At 50.1% G+C, this 24,899-nt stretch overlaps 2 protein-coding genes across 6 annotated transcripts in view; one reads left to right on the plus strand and one right to left on the minus strand.

Moving 5' to 3' along the window:
• Positions 1 to 1,663: 1,663 nt before the first annotated feature.
• Positions 1,664 to 4,063, plus strand: FAM166B (family with sequence similarity 166 member B). 3 transcript variants are annotated; one of them, XM_033238177.1, is made up of 5 exons: positions 1,664 to 2,737; positions 2,823 to 3,031; positions 3,219 to 3,270; positions 3,344 to 3,541; positions 3,814 to 4,063. In XM_033238177.1, the coding sequence occupies exons 1-5, from the start codon at positions 2,467 to 2,469 to the stop codon at positions 3,900 to 3,902; spliced, it is 819 nt and encodes a 272-aa protein (XP_033094068.1). In that variant the 5' UTR covers positions 1,664 to 2,466; the 3' UTR covers positions 3,903 to 4,063. The 3 variants fall into 3 exon arrangements, with proteins under 3 accessions (XP_033094068.1, XP_033094066.1, XP_033094067.1); XM_033238175.1 differs by having other exon boundaries at positions 3,344 to 3,851; XM_033238176.1 differs by having other exon boundaries at positions 2,823 to 2,974; positions 3,344 to 3,851.
• Positions 4,001 to 24,899, minus strand: part of RUSC2 (RUN and SH3 domain containing 2) — a 70,862-nt gene continuing 49,963 nt past the window's right edge. For 2 of the 3 annotated variants that reach the window (XM_033238166.1, XM_033238167.1), the window contains exons 2-12: positions 17,245 to 19,350; positions 10,083 to 10,724; positions 9,678 to 9,863; positions 9,367 to 9,507; positions 7,882 to 7,958; positions 7,501 to 7,675; positions 7,305 to 7,410; positions 6,602 to 6,648; positions 5,029 to 5,848; positions 4,799 to 4,936; positions 4,001 to 4,714 (exon numbers count right to left, since the gene is read on the minus strand). In XM_033238166.1, the coding sequence (XP_033094057.1) occupies positions 4,513 to 4,714; positions 4,799 to 4,936; positions 5,029 to 5,848; positions 6,602 to 6,648; positions 7,305 to 7,410; positions 7,501 to 7,675; positions 7,882 to 7,958; positions 9,367 to 9,507; positions 9,678 to 9,863; positions 10,083 to 10,724; positions 17,245 to 19,258 (4,548 nt within the window). In that variant the 5' untranslated portion in view covers positions 19,259 to 19,350 and the 3' untranslated portion in view covers positions 4,001 to 4,512. The remainder of the gene's footprint in view (positions 4,715 to 4,798; positions 4,937 to 5,028; positions 5,849 to 6,601; positions 6,649 to 7,304; positions 7,411 to 7,500; positions 7,676 to 7,881; positions 7,959 to 9,366; positions 9,508 to 9,677; positions 9,864 to 10,082; positions 10,725 to 17,244; positions 19,351 to 24,899) is intronic. The other variant, XM_033238168.1, reaches the window with a different exon arrangement.

Genomic DNA, 24,899 nt, shown 5'->3' on the forward strand with positions numbered 1-24,899 from the left:
TCACCCAGGCTGGAGTGCAGTGTGCGATCTCAGCTCACTGCAAGCTCCATCTCCTGGATTCATGTGATTCTTCTGCCTCAACCTCCTGAGTAGCTGGGACTACAGGTGCCCACCACCATGCCCGGCGAATTTCTGTATTTTAGTAGAGATGGGTTTTCACTATGTTGGCCAGGCTGGTCTCGAACTCCTGACCTTGCGATCCTCCCACCTCAGCTTCCCAAAGTGCTGGGATTAAGGGTGTGAGCCACCGCGCCTGACTGTTTTGTTTTTTAAAGCTATGATGCCTTTGGCTCTAAGTGAAAGAAAACTTAAAGTGGCCTTAATAATGAAATTTACTATTTCACATAAAAAGGCTGGTTAATTCCATGGCTCTACATTACCCTCAGGACCCTGGCCTTTCTCTTCCACCATCCATCCTTGATGTGCCCAGGACTTAGTCTCCAGGTTAGCTTTCCACAAGGCTTCCACATGCCTGCCAGCATTCCAGCCTCACGTCCCCCAAAAGTCTAGGGGCAGGAATGGACATCATTTTGTCTTGTGCATCTCTGTCTCTCTCACTTGCTCTAATTTGATGTGAACCTTTTCTTTAAGAACAAAGAAGCTTTTCCCAGGATGCTGCCCTGCCCCAGCAGATTTCCCCTCATATTATCCAGAATGCCAGAAGCCCGTGCCTAAGCAGTCATGGAGGAAGGATCATGGGACCACGCTTAGACTAATCCAGCTCATTCCTCCAGGCTGGCTCTCCAAGCCTCCCTGATGAAGTTTCTGTCTCAGAAGAAAGGAGATGGGGGTCAGGAATTAGGTATACGCTGTGATAGTGTCTGTCACAGAATCCCAAGTCTGGTTGTTAAGCTTGACACGCTGCTGCCATTCTGGGCTTGCCCCTCAGTTCCCACCCTCACTCTAAGTCCCCACAACTCTAAATGACACATTCTAAGGCCGTTCCTGGCAGAACAGTGAGGAACATGAAATGTGTGCCTTGGGGCCCAGTGCTTTTGTGCAGTTCCCCTGGGGTGTCAGTGCCGTCCTTGGGCAGCACAGACGTGGTCACTGGCAGTGGAGAGGAGCAGAGCTCTGCCTCAAACGTGGGCCCTGAGCCCTCAGCCTGGCCCTGACCCAACCTCAGAATTGTTTTGTTTTGTTTTGTTTTGTTTTGTTTGAGGTGGGATCTGGCGGTATTGCCCAGTTTGGACTGAAACTCCTGGACCCACGTGATCCTCCCACTTCAGCCTCCTCAGTACCTGGGTATGAGTGCAGCTGCTTCCGGCCCAGAGTTGGGTTTTAATCATGTTTCCCCCTCCTCTGAGATCTCATCTTCCTGGTCTGTGCTTTTTCTTCTCTTAGAATTGGAATCTTTTTTTTTCTTTTTTAAACAAATTTAAACTAACTTGCACCGTAGTCTTACCACCCACCCCTACAACAACTTTATCCTGTTTCCTTCCCTCAACCCCCCACAGCTTTTCTGGCTCCCATGGAGTGCACACTCGGCCACCGTGGCCGGAGCCTCGCAGAGCCTGGCTCATTTGTTGAATGGATGACTCTGATTATAGCAGGTATTCAGTAAGCCACTCTTGTTAAATTATTGAAAATAAACGATGTTACACTTTAGAGGTGACTAGGTTCCTTTTTTTCAAACCCCATCACCTATCCTCTTTCACCTCCTCTCTGGGCCCTGGCTTCCCTCAGAGACCCTCTTTCTCCAGGTCCCAGACTTATGAGGAGTGCAGTGTCCACATCTCATGCAGGCGCTCGGGAAGGAAGGAAGTCACTGAGACAGAGCTCAGTGGCCCAAATGGTTTCTGCTCCCTCACCTCCCACCTCCCACCTCAGGGCTTCCTTCTGTTCGGGCCCTGCCCCACGAGGCAGGACCACCTTTGTCCTGGACAGACAGACCTGCTAGCCTCTGCTCTACAGTTCTGCTGGCCTTGGCCCTGGCTGTCCTCACACGAGTGTCCCCTCCCTTCTCTCCTCCCTTAGCCCCGCCTCCTTCCTCTAGCCCCATAGCCCTGGACACGGTACACACAGACCAGAGCCTTGGCTCAAAGGCAAACAAAAGGAACTGCCTGGCTCTTCATGGCTGTGGCCAGCACCTTCATACCAGGGCTCAACCCTCAGAACGCTCATTATATCCCGGGGTAAGACTCCCACCCAGAACTCCCACTTGCTGCTGGGAGTAGGGGTATAAGGTGGAGGAATTAAGCTGCTTAGAGCCTGGGGCCAAGCGGACAGGTTGGTTCGGGAGGCTGAGGTCTCTATGGTGTTGGATGGAAAAGGAGAAGCAAGGGACTAGTGAGACCCCAGATCTGCCCTGAAGCTTTGTGTTGTTCTCTCCACGGGAACAGGGTAACAGCAGAAAGGAATGGTCGAAAGCCCAGGCAGAGAACTTAGAAATGCCTGCTCCAAATAGATACACTGCTGAGTCCAGAAAGATCAGGGCTCCAGAGGTCTCTGCTTCTGCCTCTGGGGATGGCGGGGCAGGACGATTCTGGTGAGTGGGTGAGTCTGTGCTGCAGGTACACTGGACACTGCCCACTACTTCGGTTCAGCATGGGCCAGACCTATGGGCAGGTGACTGCTCAGCTACTTCGAGACCCTCCTGGGCTAGCCTGGCCCCCTGTCCACCGCACACTTCTGCCTCCCATTCGGCCTCCAAAATCTCCTGAGGTTCCCAGGGAGAGCCTACCTCTCAGGCATGGGCATGAAAGGCTCAGCTCCAGCATGATCCCTGGGTACACAGGTTTGTACACAGGTATGCACAGGTGTCCCTCCCAGGAACACGTGTTCCAAACACGAATGAGTCTTTCTTGTCCCCGCATGCCCAGGTTTTGTACCCCGGGCACAGTTCATCTTTGCCAAGAACTGCAGCCAGGTCTGGGCCGAGGCTCTGAGTGACTTTACTCACTTGCATGGAAAGCAAGGGAGTGAAGAGCTTCCAAAGGAGGCCAAGGGAAGAAAGGACACAGAGAAGGACCAGGTACCAGAGCCAGAGGGGCAACTGGAGGAGCAGCCAGCACTGGAGGTGGTGGAACAAGTGAGACCAAGAAGCTGGTGGGGAGTGCGGAGGGGTGGGAGTGGGGGCTTTACTGTGTGTCCGGGCAGCGGTGGGGATGGTGGGGGCAGCCATGAGTAGTGTGGCTGTGGGTTCAGGGGATGTGCGCTTGACTGTCAGCTCCGCCTCCCTGGGAGATTGTGTGAGTGCACAGGGGCTTCTCTCACAGGCTTCTCCCTATTCCATGGATGACAGGGACCCTCGCAAGTTCTTCATGTCAGGTGAGAGCTGGGGGTTAGGATAAGAGGCGTGGGGAGGCCCCAGGATGCCTTGGCTCAGTGTCCCCATCCCCAGGCTTCACCGACTATGTGCCCCGCGCCCGCTTCTTCTTCGGCTCCAGCTTTCCTGTGCTCAGCAACCAGGCACTGCAGGAATTTGGGCAGAAGCACTCACCAGGCAGTGCCCAGAAGGACCCAAAATATCTCCCCCCACTTCCCAGGACATACCCTCAGAACCTGGGTCTTTTACCTACCTATGGGGGCTATGTGCCAGGTGAGAAGAGCCCTCAGGGAGGCTTTGGGGACTGGAATGTTTGTGTGGGTATGGGGGTGGGGTGGGGTGGTTTGTGGGGGTTGGAACTAATAGATATGGGAGGGCTCAGATCATGTGGTTCAGCTTTATCATTAGGCAGAAAAGGAAACTGAGGTAGCTACCCACAGTGAGGAGTTCAGATTTTAGAGGGTCATTTGGAGGTCTAGCCAACTGGCTGAGAATTAATGGCTTTGCCATGCCACTGGCTACACATGACACTCTCTTGGCCACAGTGTGTAAGTTCCAGTTTGGCCACACATTTGGCCATCTCACCCATGATGCTCTGGGCCTCAGCACCTTCCAGAAGCAGCTCTTGACTTAGGCCCCTGGACATCAAGTTCCCTTCGCTTTTCATCCTATCCCAGCTATCCTTTTGGAAGCGAAAAAGGTGGGTGGGAGGAGCACAAAGAAAAAATGGTCTGGAGGCTGAGCACCTTTTTTATTAATAGGTATAATAAATAAATAAATAAATACATAAACAGACACTGGGCTCCTCCTCCCTCTTCTGATGACCAGGCACTGGCCATAGCCTATTTACAGCTGGGGGCTTTGGGATCTGGACCCAATACTGTTACCCATCCTCATCTCCACCTGGCCTAGGGAACCCTGTAGATGGCTTTCTAGGCCACTCGCCTCCAGGGGGACTTGCTTGTCTTCACCCATGGAAAGGTTGACCCAGACGGGCCAGGGAAATCCTGGCATCCCAGTGCTGCGTCCCGTCCCTCCTTTCCTGGGTGGAGGTCTGGACGAGGTCACTGGGGCAGTTAAGGGGGCGTAATTAATACTGAGCACAGGGAGCAGGTGCCAGCACAGGGATACGTGGCCCCAGCTCTCAGTCTACTCTGCAGCCAAGCCAATGGCTTGGGAAGGGCTCTCGGGCTCTGAGTCTGGGGGTTATGAGGGTCCCTGAGGCCACCAGCATGCACAGGGCCTCAGTTTTGGCTGCTTCCAGGGGTTGGACTTGGAGTTGGGGTCAATGTCACGTAGGCCAGGGGCACCAGGCCAGAGTCAGGGCCACGGCTGCAGCGCAGCCAGTCTCCTCCAGCTCGCCCCAGCACTCGTAGGATGTCTCCTTTGTGGAAGCTCAGCTGTCCAGGGCCGGTGGCCAGGTGGTGACACAGTGCCTGCACCTCACTGGGGAAACAGCACATGGAGGTCAGAGAAACCCCATCAAAAGCCAACTGCAGTCCCTCAGCCCTTCTATTTCCCCAGGCTCACCATGGAGGGCTGGAGGGCAGGGCTGGAGAGTGTGGCTCCTGCAGGCTCTCCTTGGGCTCTGGCTCCCGGCGGGCACCCACTGTCTGTGCCACTAGTTGGAACATGGACTTGTCCAGGCTCAGCCAGTCCGAGGGGAGCCTAGGGACAGCAGCTGGACTCAGGCTCTGCCCATGCCCTGGCTTACAGCAGGCTCCCTACTCCCTCCATCCCTACCATGGGCAGGCTCTCACCTGTTTGTGGGCCGGGCCTCCCGCTGGGCTTTTCGGGAGCCAAAGAGGTGTCCCCACTTGATGCCTCCAGGTGAAGGCTCTGAGGCCCCTTCCTCATTTTCTGCTGATGGGGCAGCAGGCCCTTCCCTCTCCCGACTGCGCCTCAGCTCAGCCAGCACAGAGTCAGGGGGGCTCCCCATCCAGAAGGGCCAGCCCCTTTCCCGGCCCAGGGCCTCCTCAGAGGCAGGGCAGGCCTCAGCCCCCTCCACTACTCCCTCTCGGGGTGGTGGAGCCTGGGGAGGCCCCCCACCTCCTGCCCCTTTCTTTTTCTCGCTGCTGCTATTGCTGCTACCACGAGGGAACCTGGAACCCTCAGTGGAGCCATCAATGTAGACCTGGGAGCTCTGCATGAGCTGGTACCACCAGCCGGCCTGCCCACCTCGGGCCCACCTGCCACGCCCTGAGCCCCCAGCTGCCTCTGCCACCTCTTCTGTCTCTTCTTCCTCTTCCTCTTCTCCACCTTCTGAGGCACCCACACCCTTCACCCGCTCCCCTTGGGCTGCCCTGTCCATGTCTCCAGGGCCCTCCTGGCCCCGGGCCCGGGCCAGCTGCAGCGTGGAGTGGGCAGACAGCAGCAGGTCCTGGGACACCCGCAGCAGTTCCTTGTGCTGCCGCTGCTGCTGCCCACTTTGCAGCAGCCGGTGCTGGAATAGCAAGTCGAGGCTGAAGGGCAGCAGGGCCAGGGGCTGTAGCAGCAGCAGCAGCTCTTCAAAGAGGCCGGGACACACGGTATGAGCTGCACTCAGGAAGCCCCAGGGCTGGTAGTGGGTCTGGATGATGTCTAGGGGAAAAGAGAGAGGGACTGATCCACATAGAGAAGCAGAGCCTGGCCCAAGTGGGACTTTGAAAGACAGCCTGGGCAGAGCTGTGGCAGACAGCGGCGCAGGCTGTGCACCAGTCAACTTGCATGTACTAAGTGTAAACGCTGCCACCCACAGCTGTGCACTGCCTAAACCTTCCAACCCCAGGCGGTGGCCCTGAGTTTAGACAAGTGAGATGCTGGGATTCCTGGCCACCCTGACTCCCAAATTGCTGGAGTATCCTGCTGGCTCCAAGGTTTTTTGTTTTGTTTTTGAGACGGAGTCTCACTCTGTTACCCAAGCTGGAGTGCAGTGGTGTGATCTTGGCTCACTGCAACCTCTGCCTCTCAGATTCAAGCAATTCTTGTGCCTCAGCCTCCCGAGTAGCTGGGACTACAGGCATGTGCCACCACAGCCAGCTAATTTTTGTATTTTTAGTAGAGATGGGGTTTCACCATGTTGCCCAGGCTGGTCTTGAACTCTTGACCTCAGGTGATCCACCTGCCTCGGCCTCCCAAAGTGCTGGGATTACAGGTCTGAGCCACCATGCCTGGCCCAAGGTTTTAACTCGAGCAGAGGCTGGGGAAGGCCTTGGGTGGAAGCCTGAGGCTCTGAGGATGAACGCTTGTGTGGTCCCCCTCCCCACCTCCAGTAATGAAAAGAGCTCTTCCTTCCTCTTTTGTGCCTCTGAATTCTGACCCATTGAGTTTGACCTGCAGAGTTCTGGGCATTACCTTCGTGGTTATAGAGGTGATTAAACCAGAACTCCAGGGACCGGATGCTGTAGGGAGACAGGTGAAGACAGTTGAATCTTGTGTGAATACAGCCAGATAAGGAGACAGATCCAGGGGGTCAGGCACGGGAAGAATAGGTGAACGCACCCTTCCATGGCACGATTCATTTCACCTAATTCCAGAGAGTCAGTGGGGATGTGTGGAGGGAGATGGACATGTGATTTACAAGCCAATTGCTTCCTCCTGGAGTGGAGTCAGCCTGCAGTAGACCTAAGAAATCAAGGTGGCTACTGTGTGAAAGTACAGGCAGCTCAGGGCCAAAGGTGATGGCCTGGGCCCATACCTGAGAAAGCATGTTACTAGGATGTAGGTCCCAAAGTGGACTTAGGGTCAAGCAGGATTTGGAAGTAGTGCTGGAATGGAGAGGATCAGGGTTTACAAGGTCCAGAGAAATTAAGAAACCCAACTAATTTCCAAATAAGTCAGATTACAGATTTGTAAAAGCAGCCCACGCTGGTGACCAGTGTCAGAGTCATGGGCACAGTGGGAAGGCAGTGACTTACTGAGAGGTCATAGCGGGCTGGGAGGACCCTCCAGATCCACCCTTTCTGTCTGTCCAGGGAGTTGGTTCCTTGGCACAGGCAGAGCCCGGGGGTGGGGGGCAGGGCAAGTTGTTTAGGGGATCTTGCCGCTCTGCACTCACTTGAGCAGGCCGAGGATGAAGGCGTTGAAGCGCATGGTATGACTGGTGAGCTCTGGGAATTGGCTGACTTTGTTGTAGAGGCCATGCAGGACCTTGGTGGATGGGCCTGGGAGGAAGCCAGGGTTGCAGGTCACATGACCAATTTCTGGAACCCTAAATTCAGCCCCGGGTCCCCGTCTTGGCACCCAACACCTACCTAGCTGTGTGGAAGCCTCAACCACACTCCATGGCATGTTCTTACGCTGCCCAATGATGACGTCCAGTACAAAGGCCTTGAGCCCATCCTCCAGCACAGCGCGGACAGCAGGGCACAAGTACTTCAGAACCAGGTGGCCCACATTGGGGCTCACAGAACTGTTTCCCAGCTTTGCCTGTAGGTGTGGTAGGGAAGTGCAGTAAACTGCCTCAGGCCTGACCGTGGTCCTCTCGTAGCAGGCCCTCATGGTTCCCCTCTTGCCATCCCCATTCCTAAGTACCCAACCCTGGGCTCTAAATGCAAGACAGCAAGGGAAGGTGGTAGCGCAGGACAGGTGAGGGCGTGCAGGCAGAGCTCAGCTCTTCACATTTCCTTGCCTACCTTCACCCCGGGATCCCGGCTTGTGCCAAAATGGGCCACAATGAGGTCCACAGCGGTGTTAACAGCTTTTACCAGCCCTGCAAGGAAGAATGTGATGTGACAGGTCCCTGAGCAAGTCCTTAGCCAACTCAGCTGGGGCTGAAACTTCAGCGGGGGTGGGAAAGGGCTCCCACACTTACTCAGTCTCCACACCTGCGTATAGGTCTCATCAGAACATTCAGGCCTGGCCCTTTTCTGGTTCTGCCCAGTTCTTAAGCTCTGTCTTCCCAGCCTGGAGCCACCTCAATGATGCCATTGTCAAGCCTCCCAATGTCCTCACCTCTGTCCTCTTACTCCAATCCTGGCTCAGGCCAACTATCAGTTTTCTCCACTCTGAGAAACCAGGCCACTGACCTGAAGAAAACCCAAGTCCCTCACACCAGTGCCAGACAAGGGCGATTCTTTGATACGTGCCTTGTCAGCACTCCCTGCCATACCCTCAAGTTGCCATGTGAAATCGACACCACTCCTCTCAAGCCCTTGGTTCTGCTTCAGAGAACAGAGGCCCCTAGTTATAAACTCTTTTAACTTCCCTCTGCCTCCAAAATTCGTAACAATCTCGTATGTGCACCCCTCACTCCCCGGCCCACTTGCATCCCCTTCACGTCCTGGAGGAAGGTGGCTGTTTCCCTTCTTGCCCGGGTTCTTTCTCCCTGAGCTCTGACTCTCCCTGAGCTCTGACTCTCCCCTTCTGCCTTCGCAGGGAACTTAAGCGCTCTTCACGGGCTCATCTTCAGCTCACAATTATGCTCAGCTCTCTCCATCTCCCTAAAAATGTTCTTAGAGTGGGTCTTGTCAGTCTTCATCTTACTAGATGTCACCAACATGCTTACCCAAGCTGCCGGGCCCTCTAGTACCTTCCCCTGCCCCTCCAAGAGCACTGAGGCATTTTTTGATGACATGGAAGCCTCCTCATGAGACTTTGTTCACTGCAGGAAGGGACTGGAGCCCGACTCCGAAAGCCTCTGATGAATGACCCTTGCTCAGTCATATGCACTCATGATACACAGCTTTCTCCTCCAGCCCTAGAGCCTGGAGATTTGTTTCTGGTTTTTTTTTTTTTTTTTGAAATGGAGTTTTCACTTCTGTTGCCCAGGCTGGAGAGCAATGGCGTGATCTTAGCTCACTGCAACCTCCACCTCCTGGGTTCAAATGATTCTCCTGCCTCAGCCTCCCGAGTAGCTGGGATTACAGGCGCCCACCACCACGCCGAGCAAATTTTCTTTGTATTTTTAGTAGAGATGGGGTTTCATCATGTTGGCCAGGCTGGTCTCGAACTCCTGACCTCATGATCCACCTGCCTTGGCCTCCCACAGTGCTGTGATTACAGGCTTGAGCCACCAGGCCTGGCCAGCACTTAGAGATTTAAGACTGGCTAGGTAGTAGGGCAAGTGTGAGGAGGTAGTGACAGCAGAGTCCCTGGCCTGAGCTGGGGGTTATATGCACCTTTTTTCTGAAGCAGGTCAATGGAAATGGCCTCTGAGCTGCCATCTGGGGACAGACAAAACTCAGCTGGAGGCTTCTCCGTCAAGGAAAAGGGGTCCTGGAAGTCAGGGCAGGTCAGCGGAAACGGCTTCACTGCTTGGCCTGGAAAGAAGAGAAAAGTCAATCCTGAGCAACTCTTAGTGCAGGAGTTCCAGCCCAGTTCAGTGCCTTGTACTGTCTGAGACATGCTCCTTTGGGACTGACCCCTTCTCTAGCCCTTCCCAGCCATGGCAGAGCCTGCCCCGGGTATACTGGGGACCCTGCTCACACACCATTCAGCCGGCAGTTCAGATGGCTGGCAGCACTGAGGGAGCCAGGGAACTCAAAGATAGGGTTTCTTCGGGCCAGCCGAGCTTCTTGTGATCTTCGGTCTAGGATCCCTGACAAACCAGGTGGCCCTAGTGGGTTCTTCCTCCTGTATTCCCGCCACTTGAGGGCTTGAGGGGATAGGTGGTTGGCTGGAAGCAGACAGAGATCAGCAGAAAGACAAGAGTTGGCAGGAGAGAGTGAGACAGTTTCACACCCACCCAGCGGCCCGCACGAAACACTAGGTTATTATCTACAGATGCTGGCTGGGGAAGGACGCAGACATCCTAACCTCTGGCTCCAGGCGAGAGTGTAAGCAGCCACTCAAAGGGGACGTGGTGGGTTGGGGAGGGAGATGCTGGAGCTCGTACCATTACTGGGCCTGGTGGCCATGCTGCCCTCACCACCTCCCCGGGCCAGGCTCTCTGCTCGGCTAAGGCCAGATCGCCAGGAGCCCAGAGGCGGCAAGCTTCCTGTTCCATGGAGCCGGTACTCAGTCAAGGTCAGTATCTTCTGATCCTCCTTCTGCGGCTGCTGGGAGGTGGCAGGCCGGACAGCAGGAGGACAGGAGTGGCTCCATGGGGGCAGGCTTTCTGTGGCTGTGGGCTGCTCTGGGGGAGGGGAGCACGAAGTGGAGGCAGAAGAGTCAGTGCTGGGCCCAAAGGGGCCAACACTCCGGATGGGGGAGTAGCTTCCCAGGGGCGATGGCCGAGAAGTCTCTGGCTCAGACCCAGCTTTCCTGGCACCTCTGCCAGTGGCTCGGGGAGTGGATGCCTGCGGCTCCCCTGAGGGAGCTGGGACTGAGACTTGAGCAGCAGGGGCAGCCAGTGGGGCAGGCTGCTGTGTACGGCTGCAGCCTGAGAGGCTGTAGAGCTGGGAAAGGCTGTGGAGGGCCCGGGCCTTAGCCAGCTGCTTGGGGAAGTGGTGCTGGAACACGAAGGGCTGGATGGGCAGCGTGGTTGGCCTCTGTTCCTTGCTGTAGCGAAGGACTGGTCGGCTCTCAGTGCCACCCCCTGTAGCAAAGGGATGGAGAAGAAATCAGTAGACAGACACTGAAACCCATATGAGAGAAAACCCAGAAGCGGAGAGGGGAGAGGGTCAGGGACCTGGCTGGCAGGAATTGAATGGGGTAGAAGTTTGTGGACTGGGACACTGCTTCCCTCTTTTGTAAAACGTTTCCTATTGTTTTTATGGTGCTAGACTGTCTTGTACCTCTCTGCTGTTCAGTCCCTCTTCATTTTCATGGCTCCAAAGGTGAGTGTATCTTAAGGCTCAACTCTTACATATCACCTTAGGCATTCTTTCTTACACTGTTTGAGTTCAGACTGCCACAGGATGACTCCCAAACCCACAGCTTTAGCCTGGACCTTCCTCTTGATCTCCAGATCATTCTGCTTTATAGTTCTGCTTTCATTTAAAATGTGCTATAGCAGCTCATCCATTACCTTTCTCGTTTTTTCCGATGACTTCCATTTCTGTCAATGGCAGAACCGTTTTCTTTGTTTCTAAGTCTTGGAGTCACAGTCACACATTTTCAGTGATGAAAATGTTTCAGATGTTATTGATTTCAAGCTTTTGCTCATTATCCCATCTCCAATCATGCCAGCACATTTCATTCTTGAGCATATCTAACCATAGTAAGATATTTCTTTACTTGCAGCCTTCCTGTTATCCGTATCTACCCCTACTTCCCACTCTTTTCACAATCCTGGTATTGGAACCTCAGAGTCCACATTTGCTCCCCCTGAACGGAGGTATGTTCCCCAAGGCTGGCCCTCTCCTGTTCTTTCAGGCAGTCTTCAGGTCAATGTCCCTCAAAACATGGTGCTCAGAACTAAACACAAAACTCCAGGACACTGGAGTGGGACAGTGGATGGACTGTACTTCCAACAAAACACTGTAGATCTCCGAATAAACGCAAGATGGCACTATAAGCACGCACCCGGCCTAAAGCCCTGGTGAAAACTCACCAGCAGGGGGGCTATCTCTGTGAGGCGGGAATTAGTTCTCTTACTTGACAGATTAGGAAATGTGAAATGTAGACAGATTAAAACACTTGCTCAAGGTCAAACAACTAGGAAGTGGCAGAGCTAGAATTCTGCTTAACTCAGAGTCTGATTTCGGAGCCACATTGTACTACATGTGAAATTGTATCAGGCCAGGTTTTCCTATCCCTCATCTTATTTACATCAATGTATCAGAGGGGATGGGGACCACAATCCCATTAGGGAGGTGCTTCTGAATCACTCCCAGGGGACACTTTCAAGCTCCACCCTCCTGCTATCCCCAGTCAGTGCTTACACAAACTCTGCATTCTCCCTGGCTCACTGTGCTCCAGCCACACTTCCCTGTCCTTAAACATACCAGGTGCATGAACATCTTCAGGCCTTTTGCACCTGCTTTTCTTTCTGCCTGAGTCTTCTCAGCATTCAGGCATCAGCTCAAATACCACCCCCTCAATAAGACCTTCTCTGACTACCTCAGCCCCTCTGGCAAGTTGCTCTCTATCCCATTATCTTGTTTCATTTTCTTTTCAGCACTGTTGAACTTTCCAGCAATTAAAAGTTGTCCTTTTAGTGTGTTTATTGTCCATTACTATTCCTCAAGCTCCAGAAAAGTGGGATTTTATATTGTTCACTGCTGGATCCATAATGCCTGGAACAGAGGCTGGCACATAGTATGCAGTGAATAACGATCTGTTAAATGAGGGAATCTCCACACTCACTCTTGATTCAAGCCAATCTCACTACAACCAGAAGCTTCTTACATACACCAACTAGCTTCTGAGATACAAATTTTATCTTCCAGAATAAAGTCTAATTTTCTCAGCGAGCAAGGTGCCCACACCTGCTACAAGCTAGGCTGTTCTCCCCTCAGACTTCCACACCTGCCCCCACTGACCCTCCTCTTCCCAGTACATCCCTGTCATGAAGCACACTGCTTTTCCCATCGGGAATGTGTTCTTCCTTTCCGCCTATTTATCAGTTTTCAAGGCTGAGCTGGCTCTGGCTATCGGATTAGGTCATCCCAACCACAGCTTTCTTATACCCCCTATATAAAGTATGTCTGAATTAGACTGCTTATTCCTACCCTTTTAAAACTCCTCTCTGCTAAGTTCCCAGGATACAGTTTGAGGCAGAGGAATAAGATCAGGTAAGAAGGGGGTCCCTGTGGGGAATGGGTCTTATTTCTACCCTCAGGGAATACACAGAATAAGTTTTCTCACTTTTCTATGTGACATTAATTAAGAAAACCAGAGACAGAGACCGTATTCACCCGAGTCAGTTTTTCTCTAGGTCAAATAGCCCCAGTCCCCCGGTTCCTTCTTAAAATGTGGTGCCCAGAACTCAATGGAATACCACTGAGCACTCACTGGTTCGGAGGAGTGAGAGACTATCCACTCTTTCTTTCTGGAGTCTATGAATGAATCCACTCATCTTAACTTTTTGGAAGCTCTACCAACTGCTGACTCATTCTGAGTTTGCAATCAAATATCCCAAATCAACTCAAGTGCAGGTTACATATCAAACTTCACATTGGTCTCTGCTTTATTAGTTTTGTTCTTTCAAGATTCAGTAAGATCCCTTTAAATCTTGATTCTGCTGCTCAGTATCTCAAAGAGCTGTCTCAGCTGCCTTTTTTTTTTTTAATTTACTTGTTTTTGAGACAGAGTCTCACTCTGTCACCCATGCTGGAGTGCAGTGGCGCGATCTCAGCTTACTGCAACCTCTGCCTCCCAGGTTCAAGTGATTCTTGTGCCTCAGCCTCCCAGGTAGCTGGGACTACAGGCGTGCACCACCATGCCTGGCTAATTTTTGTACTTTTAGTAGAGATGGGGTTTCTCCATGTTGGCCAGGCTGGTCTCGAACTCCTGGCCTCAAATGATTTGCCCACCTCGGCCTCCCAAAGTGCTGGGATTACAGGTGTGAGCCACTGCACCTGGCCTACTTTAATTTTTTTTTAGAGACAGGATCTCACTTTTTGCCCAGGCTGGAATGCAGTGGTGCGATCATAGTTCACTGTGCCTCAAAATCCTGGGCTCAGACGATCCTCCTGCCTCAGCCTCCTGAGTAGCTAGGACTACAGGTGTGTGCCACCACTCCCAGCTATTTTTAATTTTTTTTTCTGGTGACACAGGGTCTTACTATATTGCCCAGGCTGGTTTCAAACCCCTGGCTTCAAGTGATCCTCCTGCCTCAGCCTCCCAAAGTGCTGGGATTATAGGTGTGAGCCATCATGCCCAGCCGACCTTCTCAGCTTTCTATACTGTCATTCCTAGATTGGATCAACTGGTCCCTTCTTTTGTCATTCAAAGCTTGATGAATTGTCATTCGTTTTTGATTTAGAAAAAAGCTGTATAGAAAAAAGCTGTACAGAATCAAGAGAAGACTGGAGACTTATGGAACAGAGCAGCATCTTGATATGAAAAGTCTTAATCTGATAGAGAAAACACTTTTTAACACCTCTCCTCACATCTCTGACCAGAATATTTCTTGCCCTCAGAACGCCAGTCATAGTATCCCATGAGATGCACCCAGCAGACAGACACTGCACTCTAAGAAGGGAGTGGGTTCAAAGGACCCACTCGATCCTTGCTGTTTCTGATCCTGCCTCTTGCCTAGAGATCTCCCTCCTGTGCCCACCCCAAGGACAGCTCTTCAGCGTATGTTAGGAGCATGAAGTCTTCTGACGGACTGTGATCACCCTGACAGCACAAATACTATTTATGGCTTTTAAATATTTTCTTTTGCGAAGCCAACAGACCCAACCTAAGGCTACAGGACAGCTGTGAGCCTCTGCTATCCCTGCTTCACCTCGCTTTCCTTCTAAACCCTCTGAGATTTGGCTTCCACTCTCACTACTCCCGAATGTTGCCTTTAGGATTCTTCATTATCTTAGGTGATTTCTCTTTAGAACTCTTTTGGTTCAAACTTTTTTTTTTAAAACTTTCTCCTCCTTTGGTTTCTGTGACTTCACTCTCTCCTGGTTTTTCTTTTCGAGATGGACTTTCACTTTGTCACCCAGGCTGGAGTGCAGTGGCATAAAATCTTGGCTCACTGCAACCTCTGCCTCCCAGGTTCAAGCAATTCTGCCTCAGCCTCCCATGTGTAGCTGGAACTACAGGCACCTGCCACCACACCCAGCTGATTTTTGTATTTTTAGTAGAGATGGGGTTTCACCATGTTGGTCAGGCTGGTCTTGAACTCCTTACCTCAGGTGACCCGCCCACCTCAGCCTCCCAAAGGGCTGGGATTACAGGCATGAGCCACCATGCCTAACCTCTTGCTTTTTCTTCTATTGTCCTAATTCTTCTCAGTCTCTTTTAAGGCTGCTGCTCATCCCTTAAGTCACAGTATCCCCTTCTTCCCTTTATAACTCCACACATTCTCCCTGGATCCTCTCTCAGCCACAAGCATAGCTTCAGCTACCACTTTTGTTTTTTATTTTTGAGACAGAGTCTCACTCTGTTTCCCAGGCTGGAGTGCAGTGGCATGATCTAGGCTCACTGCAACCTCTGCCTCCTGGGTTCAAGTGATTCTCCTGCCTTGGCGTTCCACATAGCTGTGATTACAGGTGTGCACCACCACACCCAGCTAATTTTTGTATTTTTAGTAGAGATAGGGTTTCACCATGTTGGCCAGGCTGGTCTTGGACTCCTGAACTCAGGTGATCTGCCTGCATTGGCCTCCCAAGGGGCTGGGATTACAGGTGTGAGTCACCACGTCTAGCGAGTGCCAGCTACCACTTTTATTCCAATGACTTTCCAATCTACAGTGCTTTCTCCTGACTTCAGGGAAGACACCCCTTCTAGTCCATCTTCTACCCAAACAACCAGTGATCCAATTACTTTTTTTTGAGACGGAGTCTCACTCTGTTGCCCAGGCTGGAGTGCAGTGGCGTGATCTCAGCTCACTGCAAACTCCACCTCCCGGGTTTACGCCATTCTCCTGCCTCAGCCTTCCGAGTAGCTGGGACTACAGGTGCCCGCCACCTCGCCCAGCTAGTTTTTTGTATTTTTTAGTAGAGACGGAGTTTCACCGTGTTAGCCAGGATGGTCTCGATCTCCTGACCTTGTGATCCGCCCATCTCGGCCTCCCAAAGTGCTGGGATTATAGGCTTGAGCCACCGCGCACAGCCACTTTTTTTTTTTTTTTTTTTAAAACAAGGCCTGAAGGAGCAAACAACCAGTGATCTTTCTAAAATGCAAATCAAAACATACAATTAAGCAGACAGAAAAACCAAACCAAACAAAAACAAACAAATGCCAAAAGCCATTTCTCTGACTAAAATCTTTCAGTGGTTCCACCTGTTTTCCACTATGGCTACACCAAATTATATGCAGTTCCTAGAAAGGGTCAAGCTGTTCTGTGCCTTTGTGGTTTTGTACAGACTATCCTATGAGCCTAGAACATTCTTCTTACAAGTCTTCACAAAGCCTAATCCTAATCATCTTTCTAGATTGGCCTTAAATGTAAACTGCATTAGCAGTTCCTCCGACATTTCAGTCTGATCTAGATACCCCTCTCACTGGCCAGTACGCAACACTGCCATCTCTGCATTTTAATGATCAACTACATTTTCTGTTTCCATCCTTAGCTGGAATCCTTGAAAACAGTCATCCCTCTCATCTCTCTGTCACCAGCACCCCTTAACACACTGGTATAAAATATTTATTTAAAATGTAACAAAATAAATAGGGAAAGAGCTGGCCTAGGGAGGCCACTGTGTTCCGGCCTGGGCGAAAGAGCAACACTTCGTCTCAAAAAGGAAAAAATACCTGACGCTCAGTGTGTGTGTGTTGTTGTTAGATGTATCCCTTGGTTGCCCCTTAGGCACTGCAAATTCCTAAATGTCCGAACCTGAACTGATGTCTTATCCCTCTTCCAGGAAATCTCCTGTGATTACAGCCCCTATCCATGGCCTCATCTTTCCCATCATCCAGGTTCAGAATCAGTTTTCTGAATCTTTCATTTCCCAATCAGCCTCTAAGTCCTGCTGATTTTATCTCCTCAGTGTATTTTTTCTTTTTCTTTTTTTTTTTGGGACAGAGTCTCACTCTGTCTGCCCAGGCTGGAGTACAGTGGTGTGATCTCGGCTCAATGCAACCTCCGGCTCCTGGGTTCAAGCGATTCACCTGCCTCAGCCCCGAGTAGCTGGGATTACAGGCGGGTGCCACCACTCCTGGCAAATTTTATTTTTTAGTAGAGATGGGGTTTCATTATGTTGGCCAGGCTGGTCTCAAACTCCTGACCTCAAGTGATTCGACCGCCTCGGACTCCCAAAAGGCTGGGATCACAGGCGTGAGTCACTGCGCGGGGTCTGCTCAGTGTATTTTTGAGTCCTCTGTCTTTCCTCAGTGAGCCCACTCCACTGTAGCTGTGGGACCTGCCCTGGCCTGGAAGGATAACAGATCTAGGATGTGGAAACTCTGGTGGTATGGACGGGGTGGTTTGGCGGGGACCTGTCACGGAGGTGGCCATGCATATCCTGCTGGTGAACAGCCACATATTTGCTAACCCTTAGGCTTCTTACCATCAGCTCTAGCTCTTGCATCCCTCTGGGTATGGCTGTTGGCTGGGCTCCCTGGGAGAGCAGGCCCTGGATCCATCAGCTGAGCCAGGGGGCCTTGCCCCGCAGCTCTAAGGCCAGCAGGAGGCATCTCACTGGAGTGGGGGCCCTGACAGACCTGGGTGGACCAGGGTGGACTTGGCTCTGGGCCAAGTAAGTCCATGCCTGGCCCCAAGGGCATGGGTGGCAGGCTATGGCTACAGCGAGTGCCCTCATCCAGTGGGGCCCCCCGATCTTGCTGGGCTTCTTGGATGGGTGAGAACTCCTGGGAGGAGTCCCCAACACTCACACGAAGTGGGGGCGAGCCAGAGCCTCCAGTTTTCTTCCGGCCCTTGGCCAGCTCGGCAAAGGAGGTCACCCTCCTAGGTGGGGAGCTAGGCCCCGCTATGGCTGCAGGGCCCTCACTCAAGCGCACTGGGCAACTCAACATGCGTTCCAGTGAGCCCAGGCGGACAGGAGGGCTGCGCTCCAGGCTGCGATCATAGCTGCGGGAGCGCTGACGTCCAGTGCTGAGGTTGGGGGGTGAAGTATTCGTGTATACTTGCCCCTCAAGCACAGTGGGGCCCACAGCAGCTGCTGCCTGGCTAGAGGAACTCACTGCTTCTTGTTCCTCTGGCTGGACTTCTGGCTTCTGGAATAGGTAATACTCAGAGGGCTGGCTGGGGCCTGGGTCTGGGCCAGGGCCTGGTGGGGGACTTATCTTGGTGTGTTCCTCAGAGCAGCTGGTGATGGAAGAGCCAGCAGGGCTTGGGGATGATTGGGAGGACAGGTCACAGGTGACAAGTTTATAGTAATTTTGTGTGGCCACAACAAGACGGGCCTGGCTTTGGAAGCAGGCTGTGAGGTCAGCCACTGCTGGGCACGGCTCACAGTGTGGGCGGTAGGAGTTGCAGTTGGCATCAAGCTCAGGAGATGAGGCATGAGGGCAACCATAGCCCCCTTCCCTTCCTCCACTTTCAGGGTGATGGGACTCATAAGACATCTTAGACTCAGCTGGGGAGGGCTGCAGATCCAGGTAGAAGGCGCCAGGGTCTGAGTGGCTGCAGAAGGAAGAGTCGCTGCAGGACTGGGGGGCAGAGTTGAGATTGGCGCGGGGAGTGCCATGCATCTTGTTGTAGAGGGTGCTGAAGGTGACCAGCACACCATCTGAACTGTTGCAGGAAGAGTCGCTCACGTAGCCCATGGACTGGTCAGCTGCCTCGGACTGACTGGATGTGCTACTGCAGCGGCAGTGCTGGGCCCCTGAGCCAGAGCATCCAGGGTTCCTTGGGGATTCATCTGAACTAAGCTTCCATTCCTGGTCAAAGGAAAAGCCAGAGGTATCGCTGGCTCCACCCCCACTGCCACTCCCACCAGGTCCCCCACACTCATCCAGCTCCATAGTGTCTGCTTCCAGCTCTGGCCGGCAGCAGTGGCTGGCGCTGCACTGCTGGGTATCCAGGGTCGTCACTGGCTCCTGTTCCTGCCCTTCCACCACTCCAGCCCGACTGCGTGTTGTCCCCCATGGCCTGCCCACTCCAGGGCCAGATGGTGGCAGCTGGAAAGAGGATAGATGAAAGGTGGGCTGGCCAGTGCCATGCAGGTGGAAGGACTGTTGGGTGGCACTGTCACCAATGCTGTCATCATACAGGTCACCAAGTCCTGGCTCACCCACACCCTCCTGCAGCAAGAAGGGGTTGTGTCGTTTGGGGGCTCCAGGGCCTCTTCCATCCCGACTCCTACTCTTGGTGCTGTCTGTAGACCGTGCAGTTCCTCCTGGAGCAGAGTGCAGGCTGCTGAATAGCAGGGAGTCAGCTTGTCCTAGGTCTTGATCAGGCTGGGTGATGCCCAGCTCAGGTGGGCAGAAGGGATTAGGTCTTGTGCTCCCACTACCTCCACCTGCTCCTCCACAGCACTGCCTGTCTGGGACCTGGCAGTGCACCAGGGGGATGTGATGGACGATGAGGGTCTCTCCAGTCAGCTTTGGGGGACTATCCATTCTGGAAAGTTCGAATAAGGGCTTCAACAGCACCAGACACTGTCCCTGGAGCCCAGTGGGGCAGAACACATTTCATCAGGAGAGCTTGGCACCTGGAGAGAGAGGGAAAGAAAGGGAACCTAATGTCACCTCCCTGGAAGTCAGGGGCATGCCCTTCCCTACAGCATTTTCAGATGGAGAAGAGCCCAGGAAGAGAAAAGGCTTGAGTCAAGATGGAGCTTGACCACACAGCCCAATAGGTGGGTGGGGACCTAACCATGCTTTCTGCATTGCACAGGTGCAGCACCTGAGGTCCCCCTTAATTTTAAGGTCACCATGCATCAAATTATGACAAAAGGCCAAGTCCTTCTAATGCCACATATGAAGGTTTGGGCAGTACTTTCCCCTTCTCTTTCAAGGACTATGTCCTTGGCAGTAAACAATGACTAGTCCTTAGCACAAAAAAACTATGAATAATGACACAATTAAGAAAAAACCATCTAGGACGTCTAAAGCTTAGACACAGCTACAGCACACAAGTTTACAGACAAGAGGGAAAATCATGAATAATATGAACTCATAGCAATAAGCTGTAATTTTGCAAGAAGCATATTTTAAAATATACGGTATGATCTGACCAAGTGACTGTTGCCTCTGATCACCTTTCTCGTCCTATGAGCCCCAGAATATTTGTCCCTCTCTGATGACCGTGGGCTAAGTATCCTTACTATCCTCACTGCTGTACCAGAACTTCTTGAATGCAGAGACTGAGTTGGGCATTAGGGTGACTGCAAGTTATGACTGATGTCAACCTCTTCCTCCTCAATGGGGGTTGGGGGACCTAGTTTTATGTCTTTTGTGTCATTCTAACACATCATAAGATAAACGTGAAAGGCATAATACATTCTTAACATGTGTCTAGCTCAGGATACAGACATCCTGAAGTGCCCAAATGCTGCCCAGTTTTAGCTTAGAACCTTCACTAATGGGATCCACTAGACAGTCTTCTCATCCCAGTTTTACAACTCTTATAGGCTAAAGCAAAGTTCTCTCTTGTTCAAGGTCTCCTGGTGCCAAGGACACAGAACCCATCCTGAGCTTCTCTGGTCTCTTGGCTGCACCATGGCAGTGTGGCCTGCTCAAGTTCTAGTCTGCTGTGTTTCCACGTTCAGGTTGCAACAGTCTTCATTCCCTTCGACTCCTCACATGTAATGTTTCAAATTCATTCATTTCCCTTCTTTTTTTATTCCTATTTTTCCTTTTCACTCACCCTGAGTCTAAATCCCCCATTGCCTTTCTCTCATTCATCATTTAACAGAATCCTTGACACCATCATTTTCTTAAAATTTAACTCATTTAGACCATAGGGTCCCAGCTCATCATGTGGAATGTGGTAAGGGCTGAGGCAAGTCACATATATTCAAGGACATGAACAAACAATGCGTAAAAAAATATGGCTAAGTATATGTATGAGGGACAAGGTATTAATATACAATTGTGTTAAATTTAAGCAGCAATTATTATTTACAATCTTGCTTCCTCCCCCCGCCTTTCTGAGAGGAAGGTAGGCTCCTCTGTTGAGCTTCCAAGCCTTTGTGTGTTTATTGGGCTAATGGGTAGAGATGTAGAAGGGCAGACATTAAGAGAGTCTGAGCTACAAGAGTAAGGGTTATAGAAGAAAACATAGGAGTAAATCTTTGTTATCTTGGATTAGGTGATGGTTTCTTAGATATGACACCAAAGGCACAAGTGACAAAAGAAAAAACATAAATTAGACTCCGTAAGAACCAAAACCTTTTGTGCTTCAAAGGATACCACCAAGAAAGTGAAAAGACAATCCATAAAATGGGAGAAAATATTTGCAACTCATATACCTGATGAAAGACTTCTAATCAGAATATATAAAGAACTCTTACAACTCAACAATAAAAAGACACTCGAGGCTGGGCTCGGTGGCTCATGCCCGTAATCTTAATGCTTTGGGAGGCTAAGGCAGGAGGATCATGAGGTCAGGAGATCGAGACCACCCTGGCCGACATGGTGAAATCCCGTCTTTATTAAAAATATAAAAATTAGCTGGGTGTGGTAGTGCGTGCCTGTAATCCCAGCTACTCAGGAGGCTGAGGCAGGATAATCGCTTGAACCAGAGAGTTGGAGGTTGCAGTGAGCTGAGATCATGCCACAGCGCTCCAACCTGGCGACAGAGTGAGACTCTGTCTCAAAAAGAAAAAAAGACATATGATCCAGTTTAAAACGGGGCAAACAGTCTGAATAGGCGTTTCTCTGAAGAAGACATACAAGGGGCTAACCAGCACATGAAAAGATGTTCAACATCATTAGTCATTAGAGTAATAAAAATTGCAACGAGATACTACTTCTCTCCATCTGGGATGGATAAAATAAGAAATACAGACAATAACCACCAGCAAATGATGATGATATGAAGAAACGGGAACCCTGAAACATTGCCGGGGGTATTATAAAATGGTGCAGTTACTTTGGAAAAGTCTGACAGTTTCTCAAAATGTTAAACATAGTGTCATGACATGACCCAGCAACTGCACTCCTGGGTATATACCCAAGAAAAATGAAAACATATGTTCACACTAAAGCTTGTACACAAATGTTCATAACAGCATTATTCACAGTAGCCAAAAATTTGGGCATAATCGAAGCCAGTCCCAAAGGGCTTTTATGATGTTGTATGATTCCATTTATATGAAATGTCCAGAATAGGCAAATCCATAGAAATAGAATGTCTTGAAATCAGGCCAAGCATGGCGGCTCATGCCTGTAATCCCAGCACTTTGGGAGGCTGAGGCGGGCGGATCACTTGAGGTCAAGACTTCAAGACCAGCCTGGCCAACATGTTGAAACCCCATCTCTACTAAAAATACAAAAATTAGCCGGGTGTTTGTCACCATTTTTGTAAATAAACATATCTGTACGCATAGAAGAAAATCTGTAATGTGCAATAAACTGTTACTAGTGCCTATCTCTGTTGAGTGATTTGGATTATTTTTAATTTTTTTTTTTTTTTTTGCTTCAGTTGTATTTTCTAATTTGTATGTAATACCCATTTTTTGCAATTTTTAAGCAATTTAAAAATTTAAGCAAAAAAAAATTTTTTTTTGAGACAGGTTCTCACTCTGTCACCCAGGCTGGAGTGCAGTGGTACGATCATGGCTCACTGCAGCCTCACTGTAGCCTCAGCCTCCTGAGTAGCTAGGACCACAGGCGTGTGCCACCACGCCTAGCTAATTTTTGTATTTTTTGTAGAGATATGGTTTCTCCATGTTGCCAAGGCTGGTCTCGAACTCTTGGGCTCAAGTGATCCACCTGCCTTGGCCTTCCAAAGTGCTAGGATTACAGGTGTGAGCCACCATGCCGGGCCTAAACAATTTTTTTTTCTTTGAGGGGGTTTCTCCTTTCATACATACTAGGTTTCCCCTGGAGTCCTGGCCATAATCTCAAAGCCTGGACTAAAAGGAGTATGGAGAACTTTCTTACGTGGATAGCAGTAATTTTAGGGGTACTTATGGGTTGTAGCCATCACTGACCTTCAACGAGTACCTTTTCTTCCTTTTTAAAGCATTTTCAAGAGGCATTCACAAGTATCACATAAAAGAAGGTATGATTCTGCCTACAAAACCATTACTAGGAAATACATGCATTAATATGGAAAACCTGATGCACAGATACAGAATGCAGAAAGCTGACTCTAAATCAGAGACAAAGGACACATGAGTGTGGGAGATGACGGAGCCCTTGGCTGGAGGGCACTAACAGTTGTAATGTGACGTTGACATATCTATCTCCCAGACTGGAGCACGGTTCCAAGGCTGGAGACTACAATACAGTGAACTCTGTGCTTGAACACAGTAGGTGCCTGGTTATTTGTTGACTACTTCTCCCATTAAAAGAACCTGAGTTATTAGTCTTTTTATGATTGAATTATAGGAGTTTTAACATTCTGGATACAAGTCCTCTGTCAAATAATATGTCTCATGAACATTTTCTCTCAGCCTGTGGCTTGTCTGTTTTCTTAACTGTGTTTTTTGATAAATAGTTTTTAATTTATTAAATTTAAATTGATCAATTTATCAGTTTGTTTCTCTATGGTTAAATCTTTCTGTATCCTAAGAAATCTTTACCTGTCCTAAGATCATAAAGAAATGTACCTATGGTTTTCTTCTAAAAGCTGTATAGTTTTAGCTTTTACATTTAGGTTGTATTGAATCCTACTTTAACTGTCAAGCTCTTTTACTGATTGATTTCATTTTATTTTATACTTCTGTATCTCAGAGATCTTATTCTTTTTTGATCTCCACACAACCAAGGGAAATGCCCAGCAATGGCTCCTCCATAGACAATTCCAATTCAGCCATCTAAGGGGAAGTTCTCCAGGCATCTCATGAGATTTTGTACTCATGCTTTGCCCACCTGGTTCACATTTACTTACAAGGCACTTTTTATGTATGTCATATCTTACTGATCCTTACATAAACTTACCAAATGAGGCGGAGCCATCTTCATTTTCAAAAATAAGGAAATTTACACTCAGAAAAATGAAATGACTTGCCCAAGACCACTCAGTGAATAAATAACAGAATTAAGATGAGACTCAGGAATCCTAACTTTTGACCTTTTTTCTTGATCAGTTAAGAATATAATGAGTAGACCCAGCATGGGGGCTCACGCCTGTAATCCCAGCACTTTGAGAGGCCGAGGCAGGCGGATCATGAGGCCAAGAGATTGAGAACGTCCTGGCCAACATGGTGAAACCCCGTCTCTACTACAAATACAAAAATTAGCTGGGTGTGGTAGCACGCTCCTGTAATCCCAGCTACTTGGGAGGCTGAGGCAGGAGAATCACTTGAACCCAAGAGGCAGAGTTTGCAGTGAGCTGAGATCGTGCCACTGCACTCCAGCCTGGGTGACAGAGCGAGACTCCATCTTAAAAAAAAAAAAGAAAAAAAGAGTAAACTGTACATATGACACCACAGAGAACATTTACTGAGAGTGTATCTCAGGCTCCTTTCCTGGGAGTGACTTTTTCTACATCAAGACAAGTGGCCCATCCCCTCTAATGAAGGTGAAGAGAAAACACTGAGCTGGAAGAGCTCATTTCAGACTTTTTCTGCCCTGACTAAATGGAGAGACATGGAAGATGAGGATGGGGAAGAAACAGAGGATTCAGAATAAGAGGAAAGTAGAAGACAGCTCTTTCAGAAGATGAGCCCTCTAGCTATGCCTACCAGGTAGAGTGGAATGGTGGTCTCAGCCAGTATAAAGTTATGAAGTCGTGCTCTCCAAAATCAGGAAAAGCTTTCTATGAGAGCCTCTTTCCTGGCCCTTGTCCCAAATGGGTGTCTCTTGTCCTATTATAATACTATAAATGATCATTTATTCAACACTTATATGCCATTAATTTACATACATCATCTCTAAATGTACTGTAACATTTTTAAGTAGGCATAATCCTTCCCATTATAAAGATGAGAAAACCAAAGCTTAGAGTGTATAAGTAGTTTGACCATATTTATACATCTGAGATGGGATTCATTCCCAGGTCTACCCAATTTGTAATTATTTCCACTACAATGGCCTTCCAAAGAAAATGATCGGGGCCACACCCTCTTCCTAAAGTCCTTGCAATTAC

The sequence above is a fragment of the Trachypithecus francoisi genome, unplaced genomic scaffold, assembly GCF_009764315.1.
Source record: "Trachypithecus francoisi isolate TF-2019V2 unplaced genomic scaffold, Tfra_2.0 Lachesis_group16, whole genome shotgun sequence".
In the NCBI taxonomy this organism is placed as follows: Eukaryota; Metazoa; Chordata; class Mammalia; order Primates; family Cercopithecidae; genus Trachypithecus; species Trachypithecus francoisi.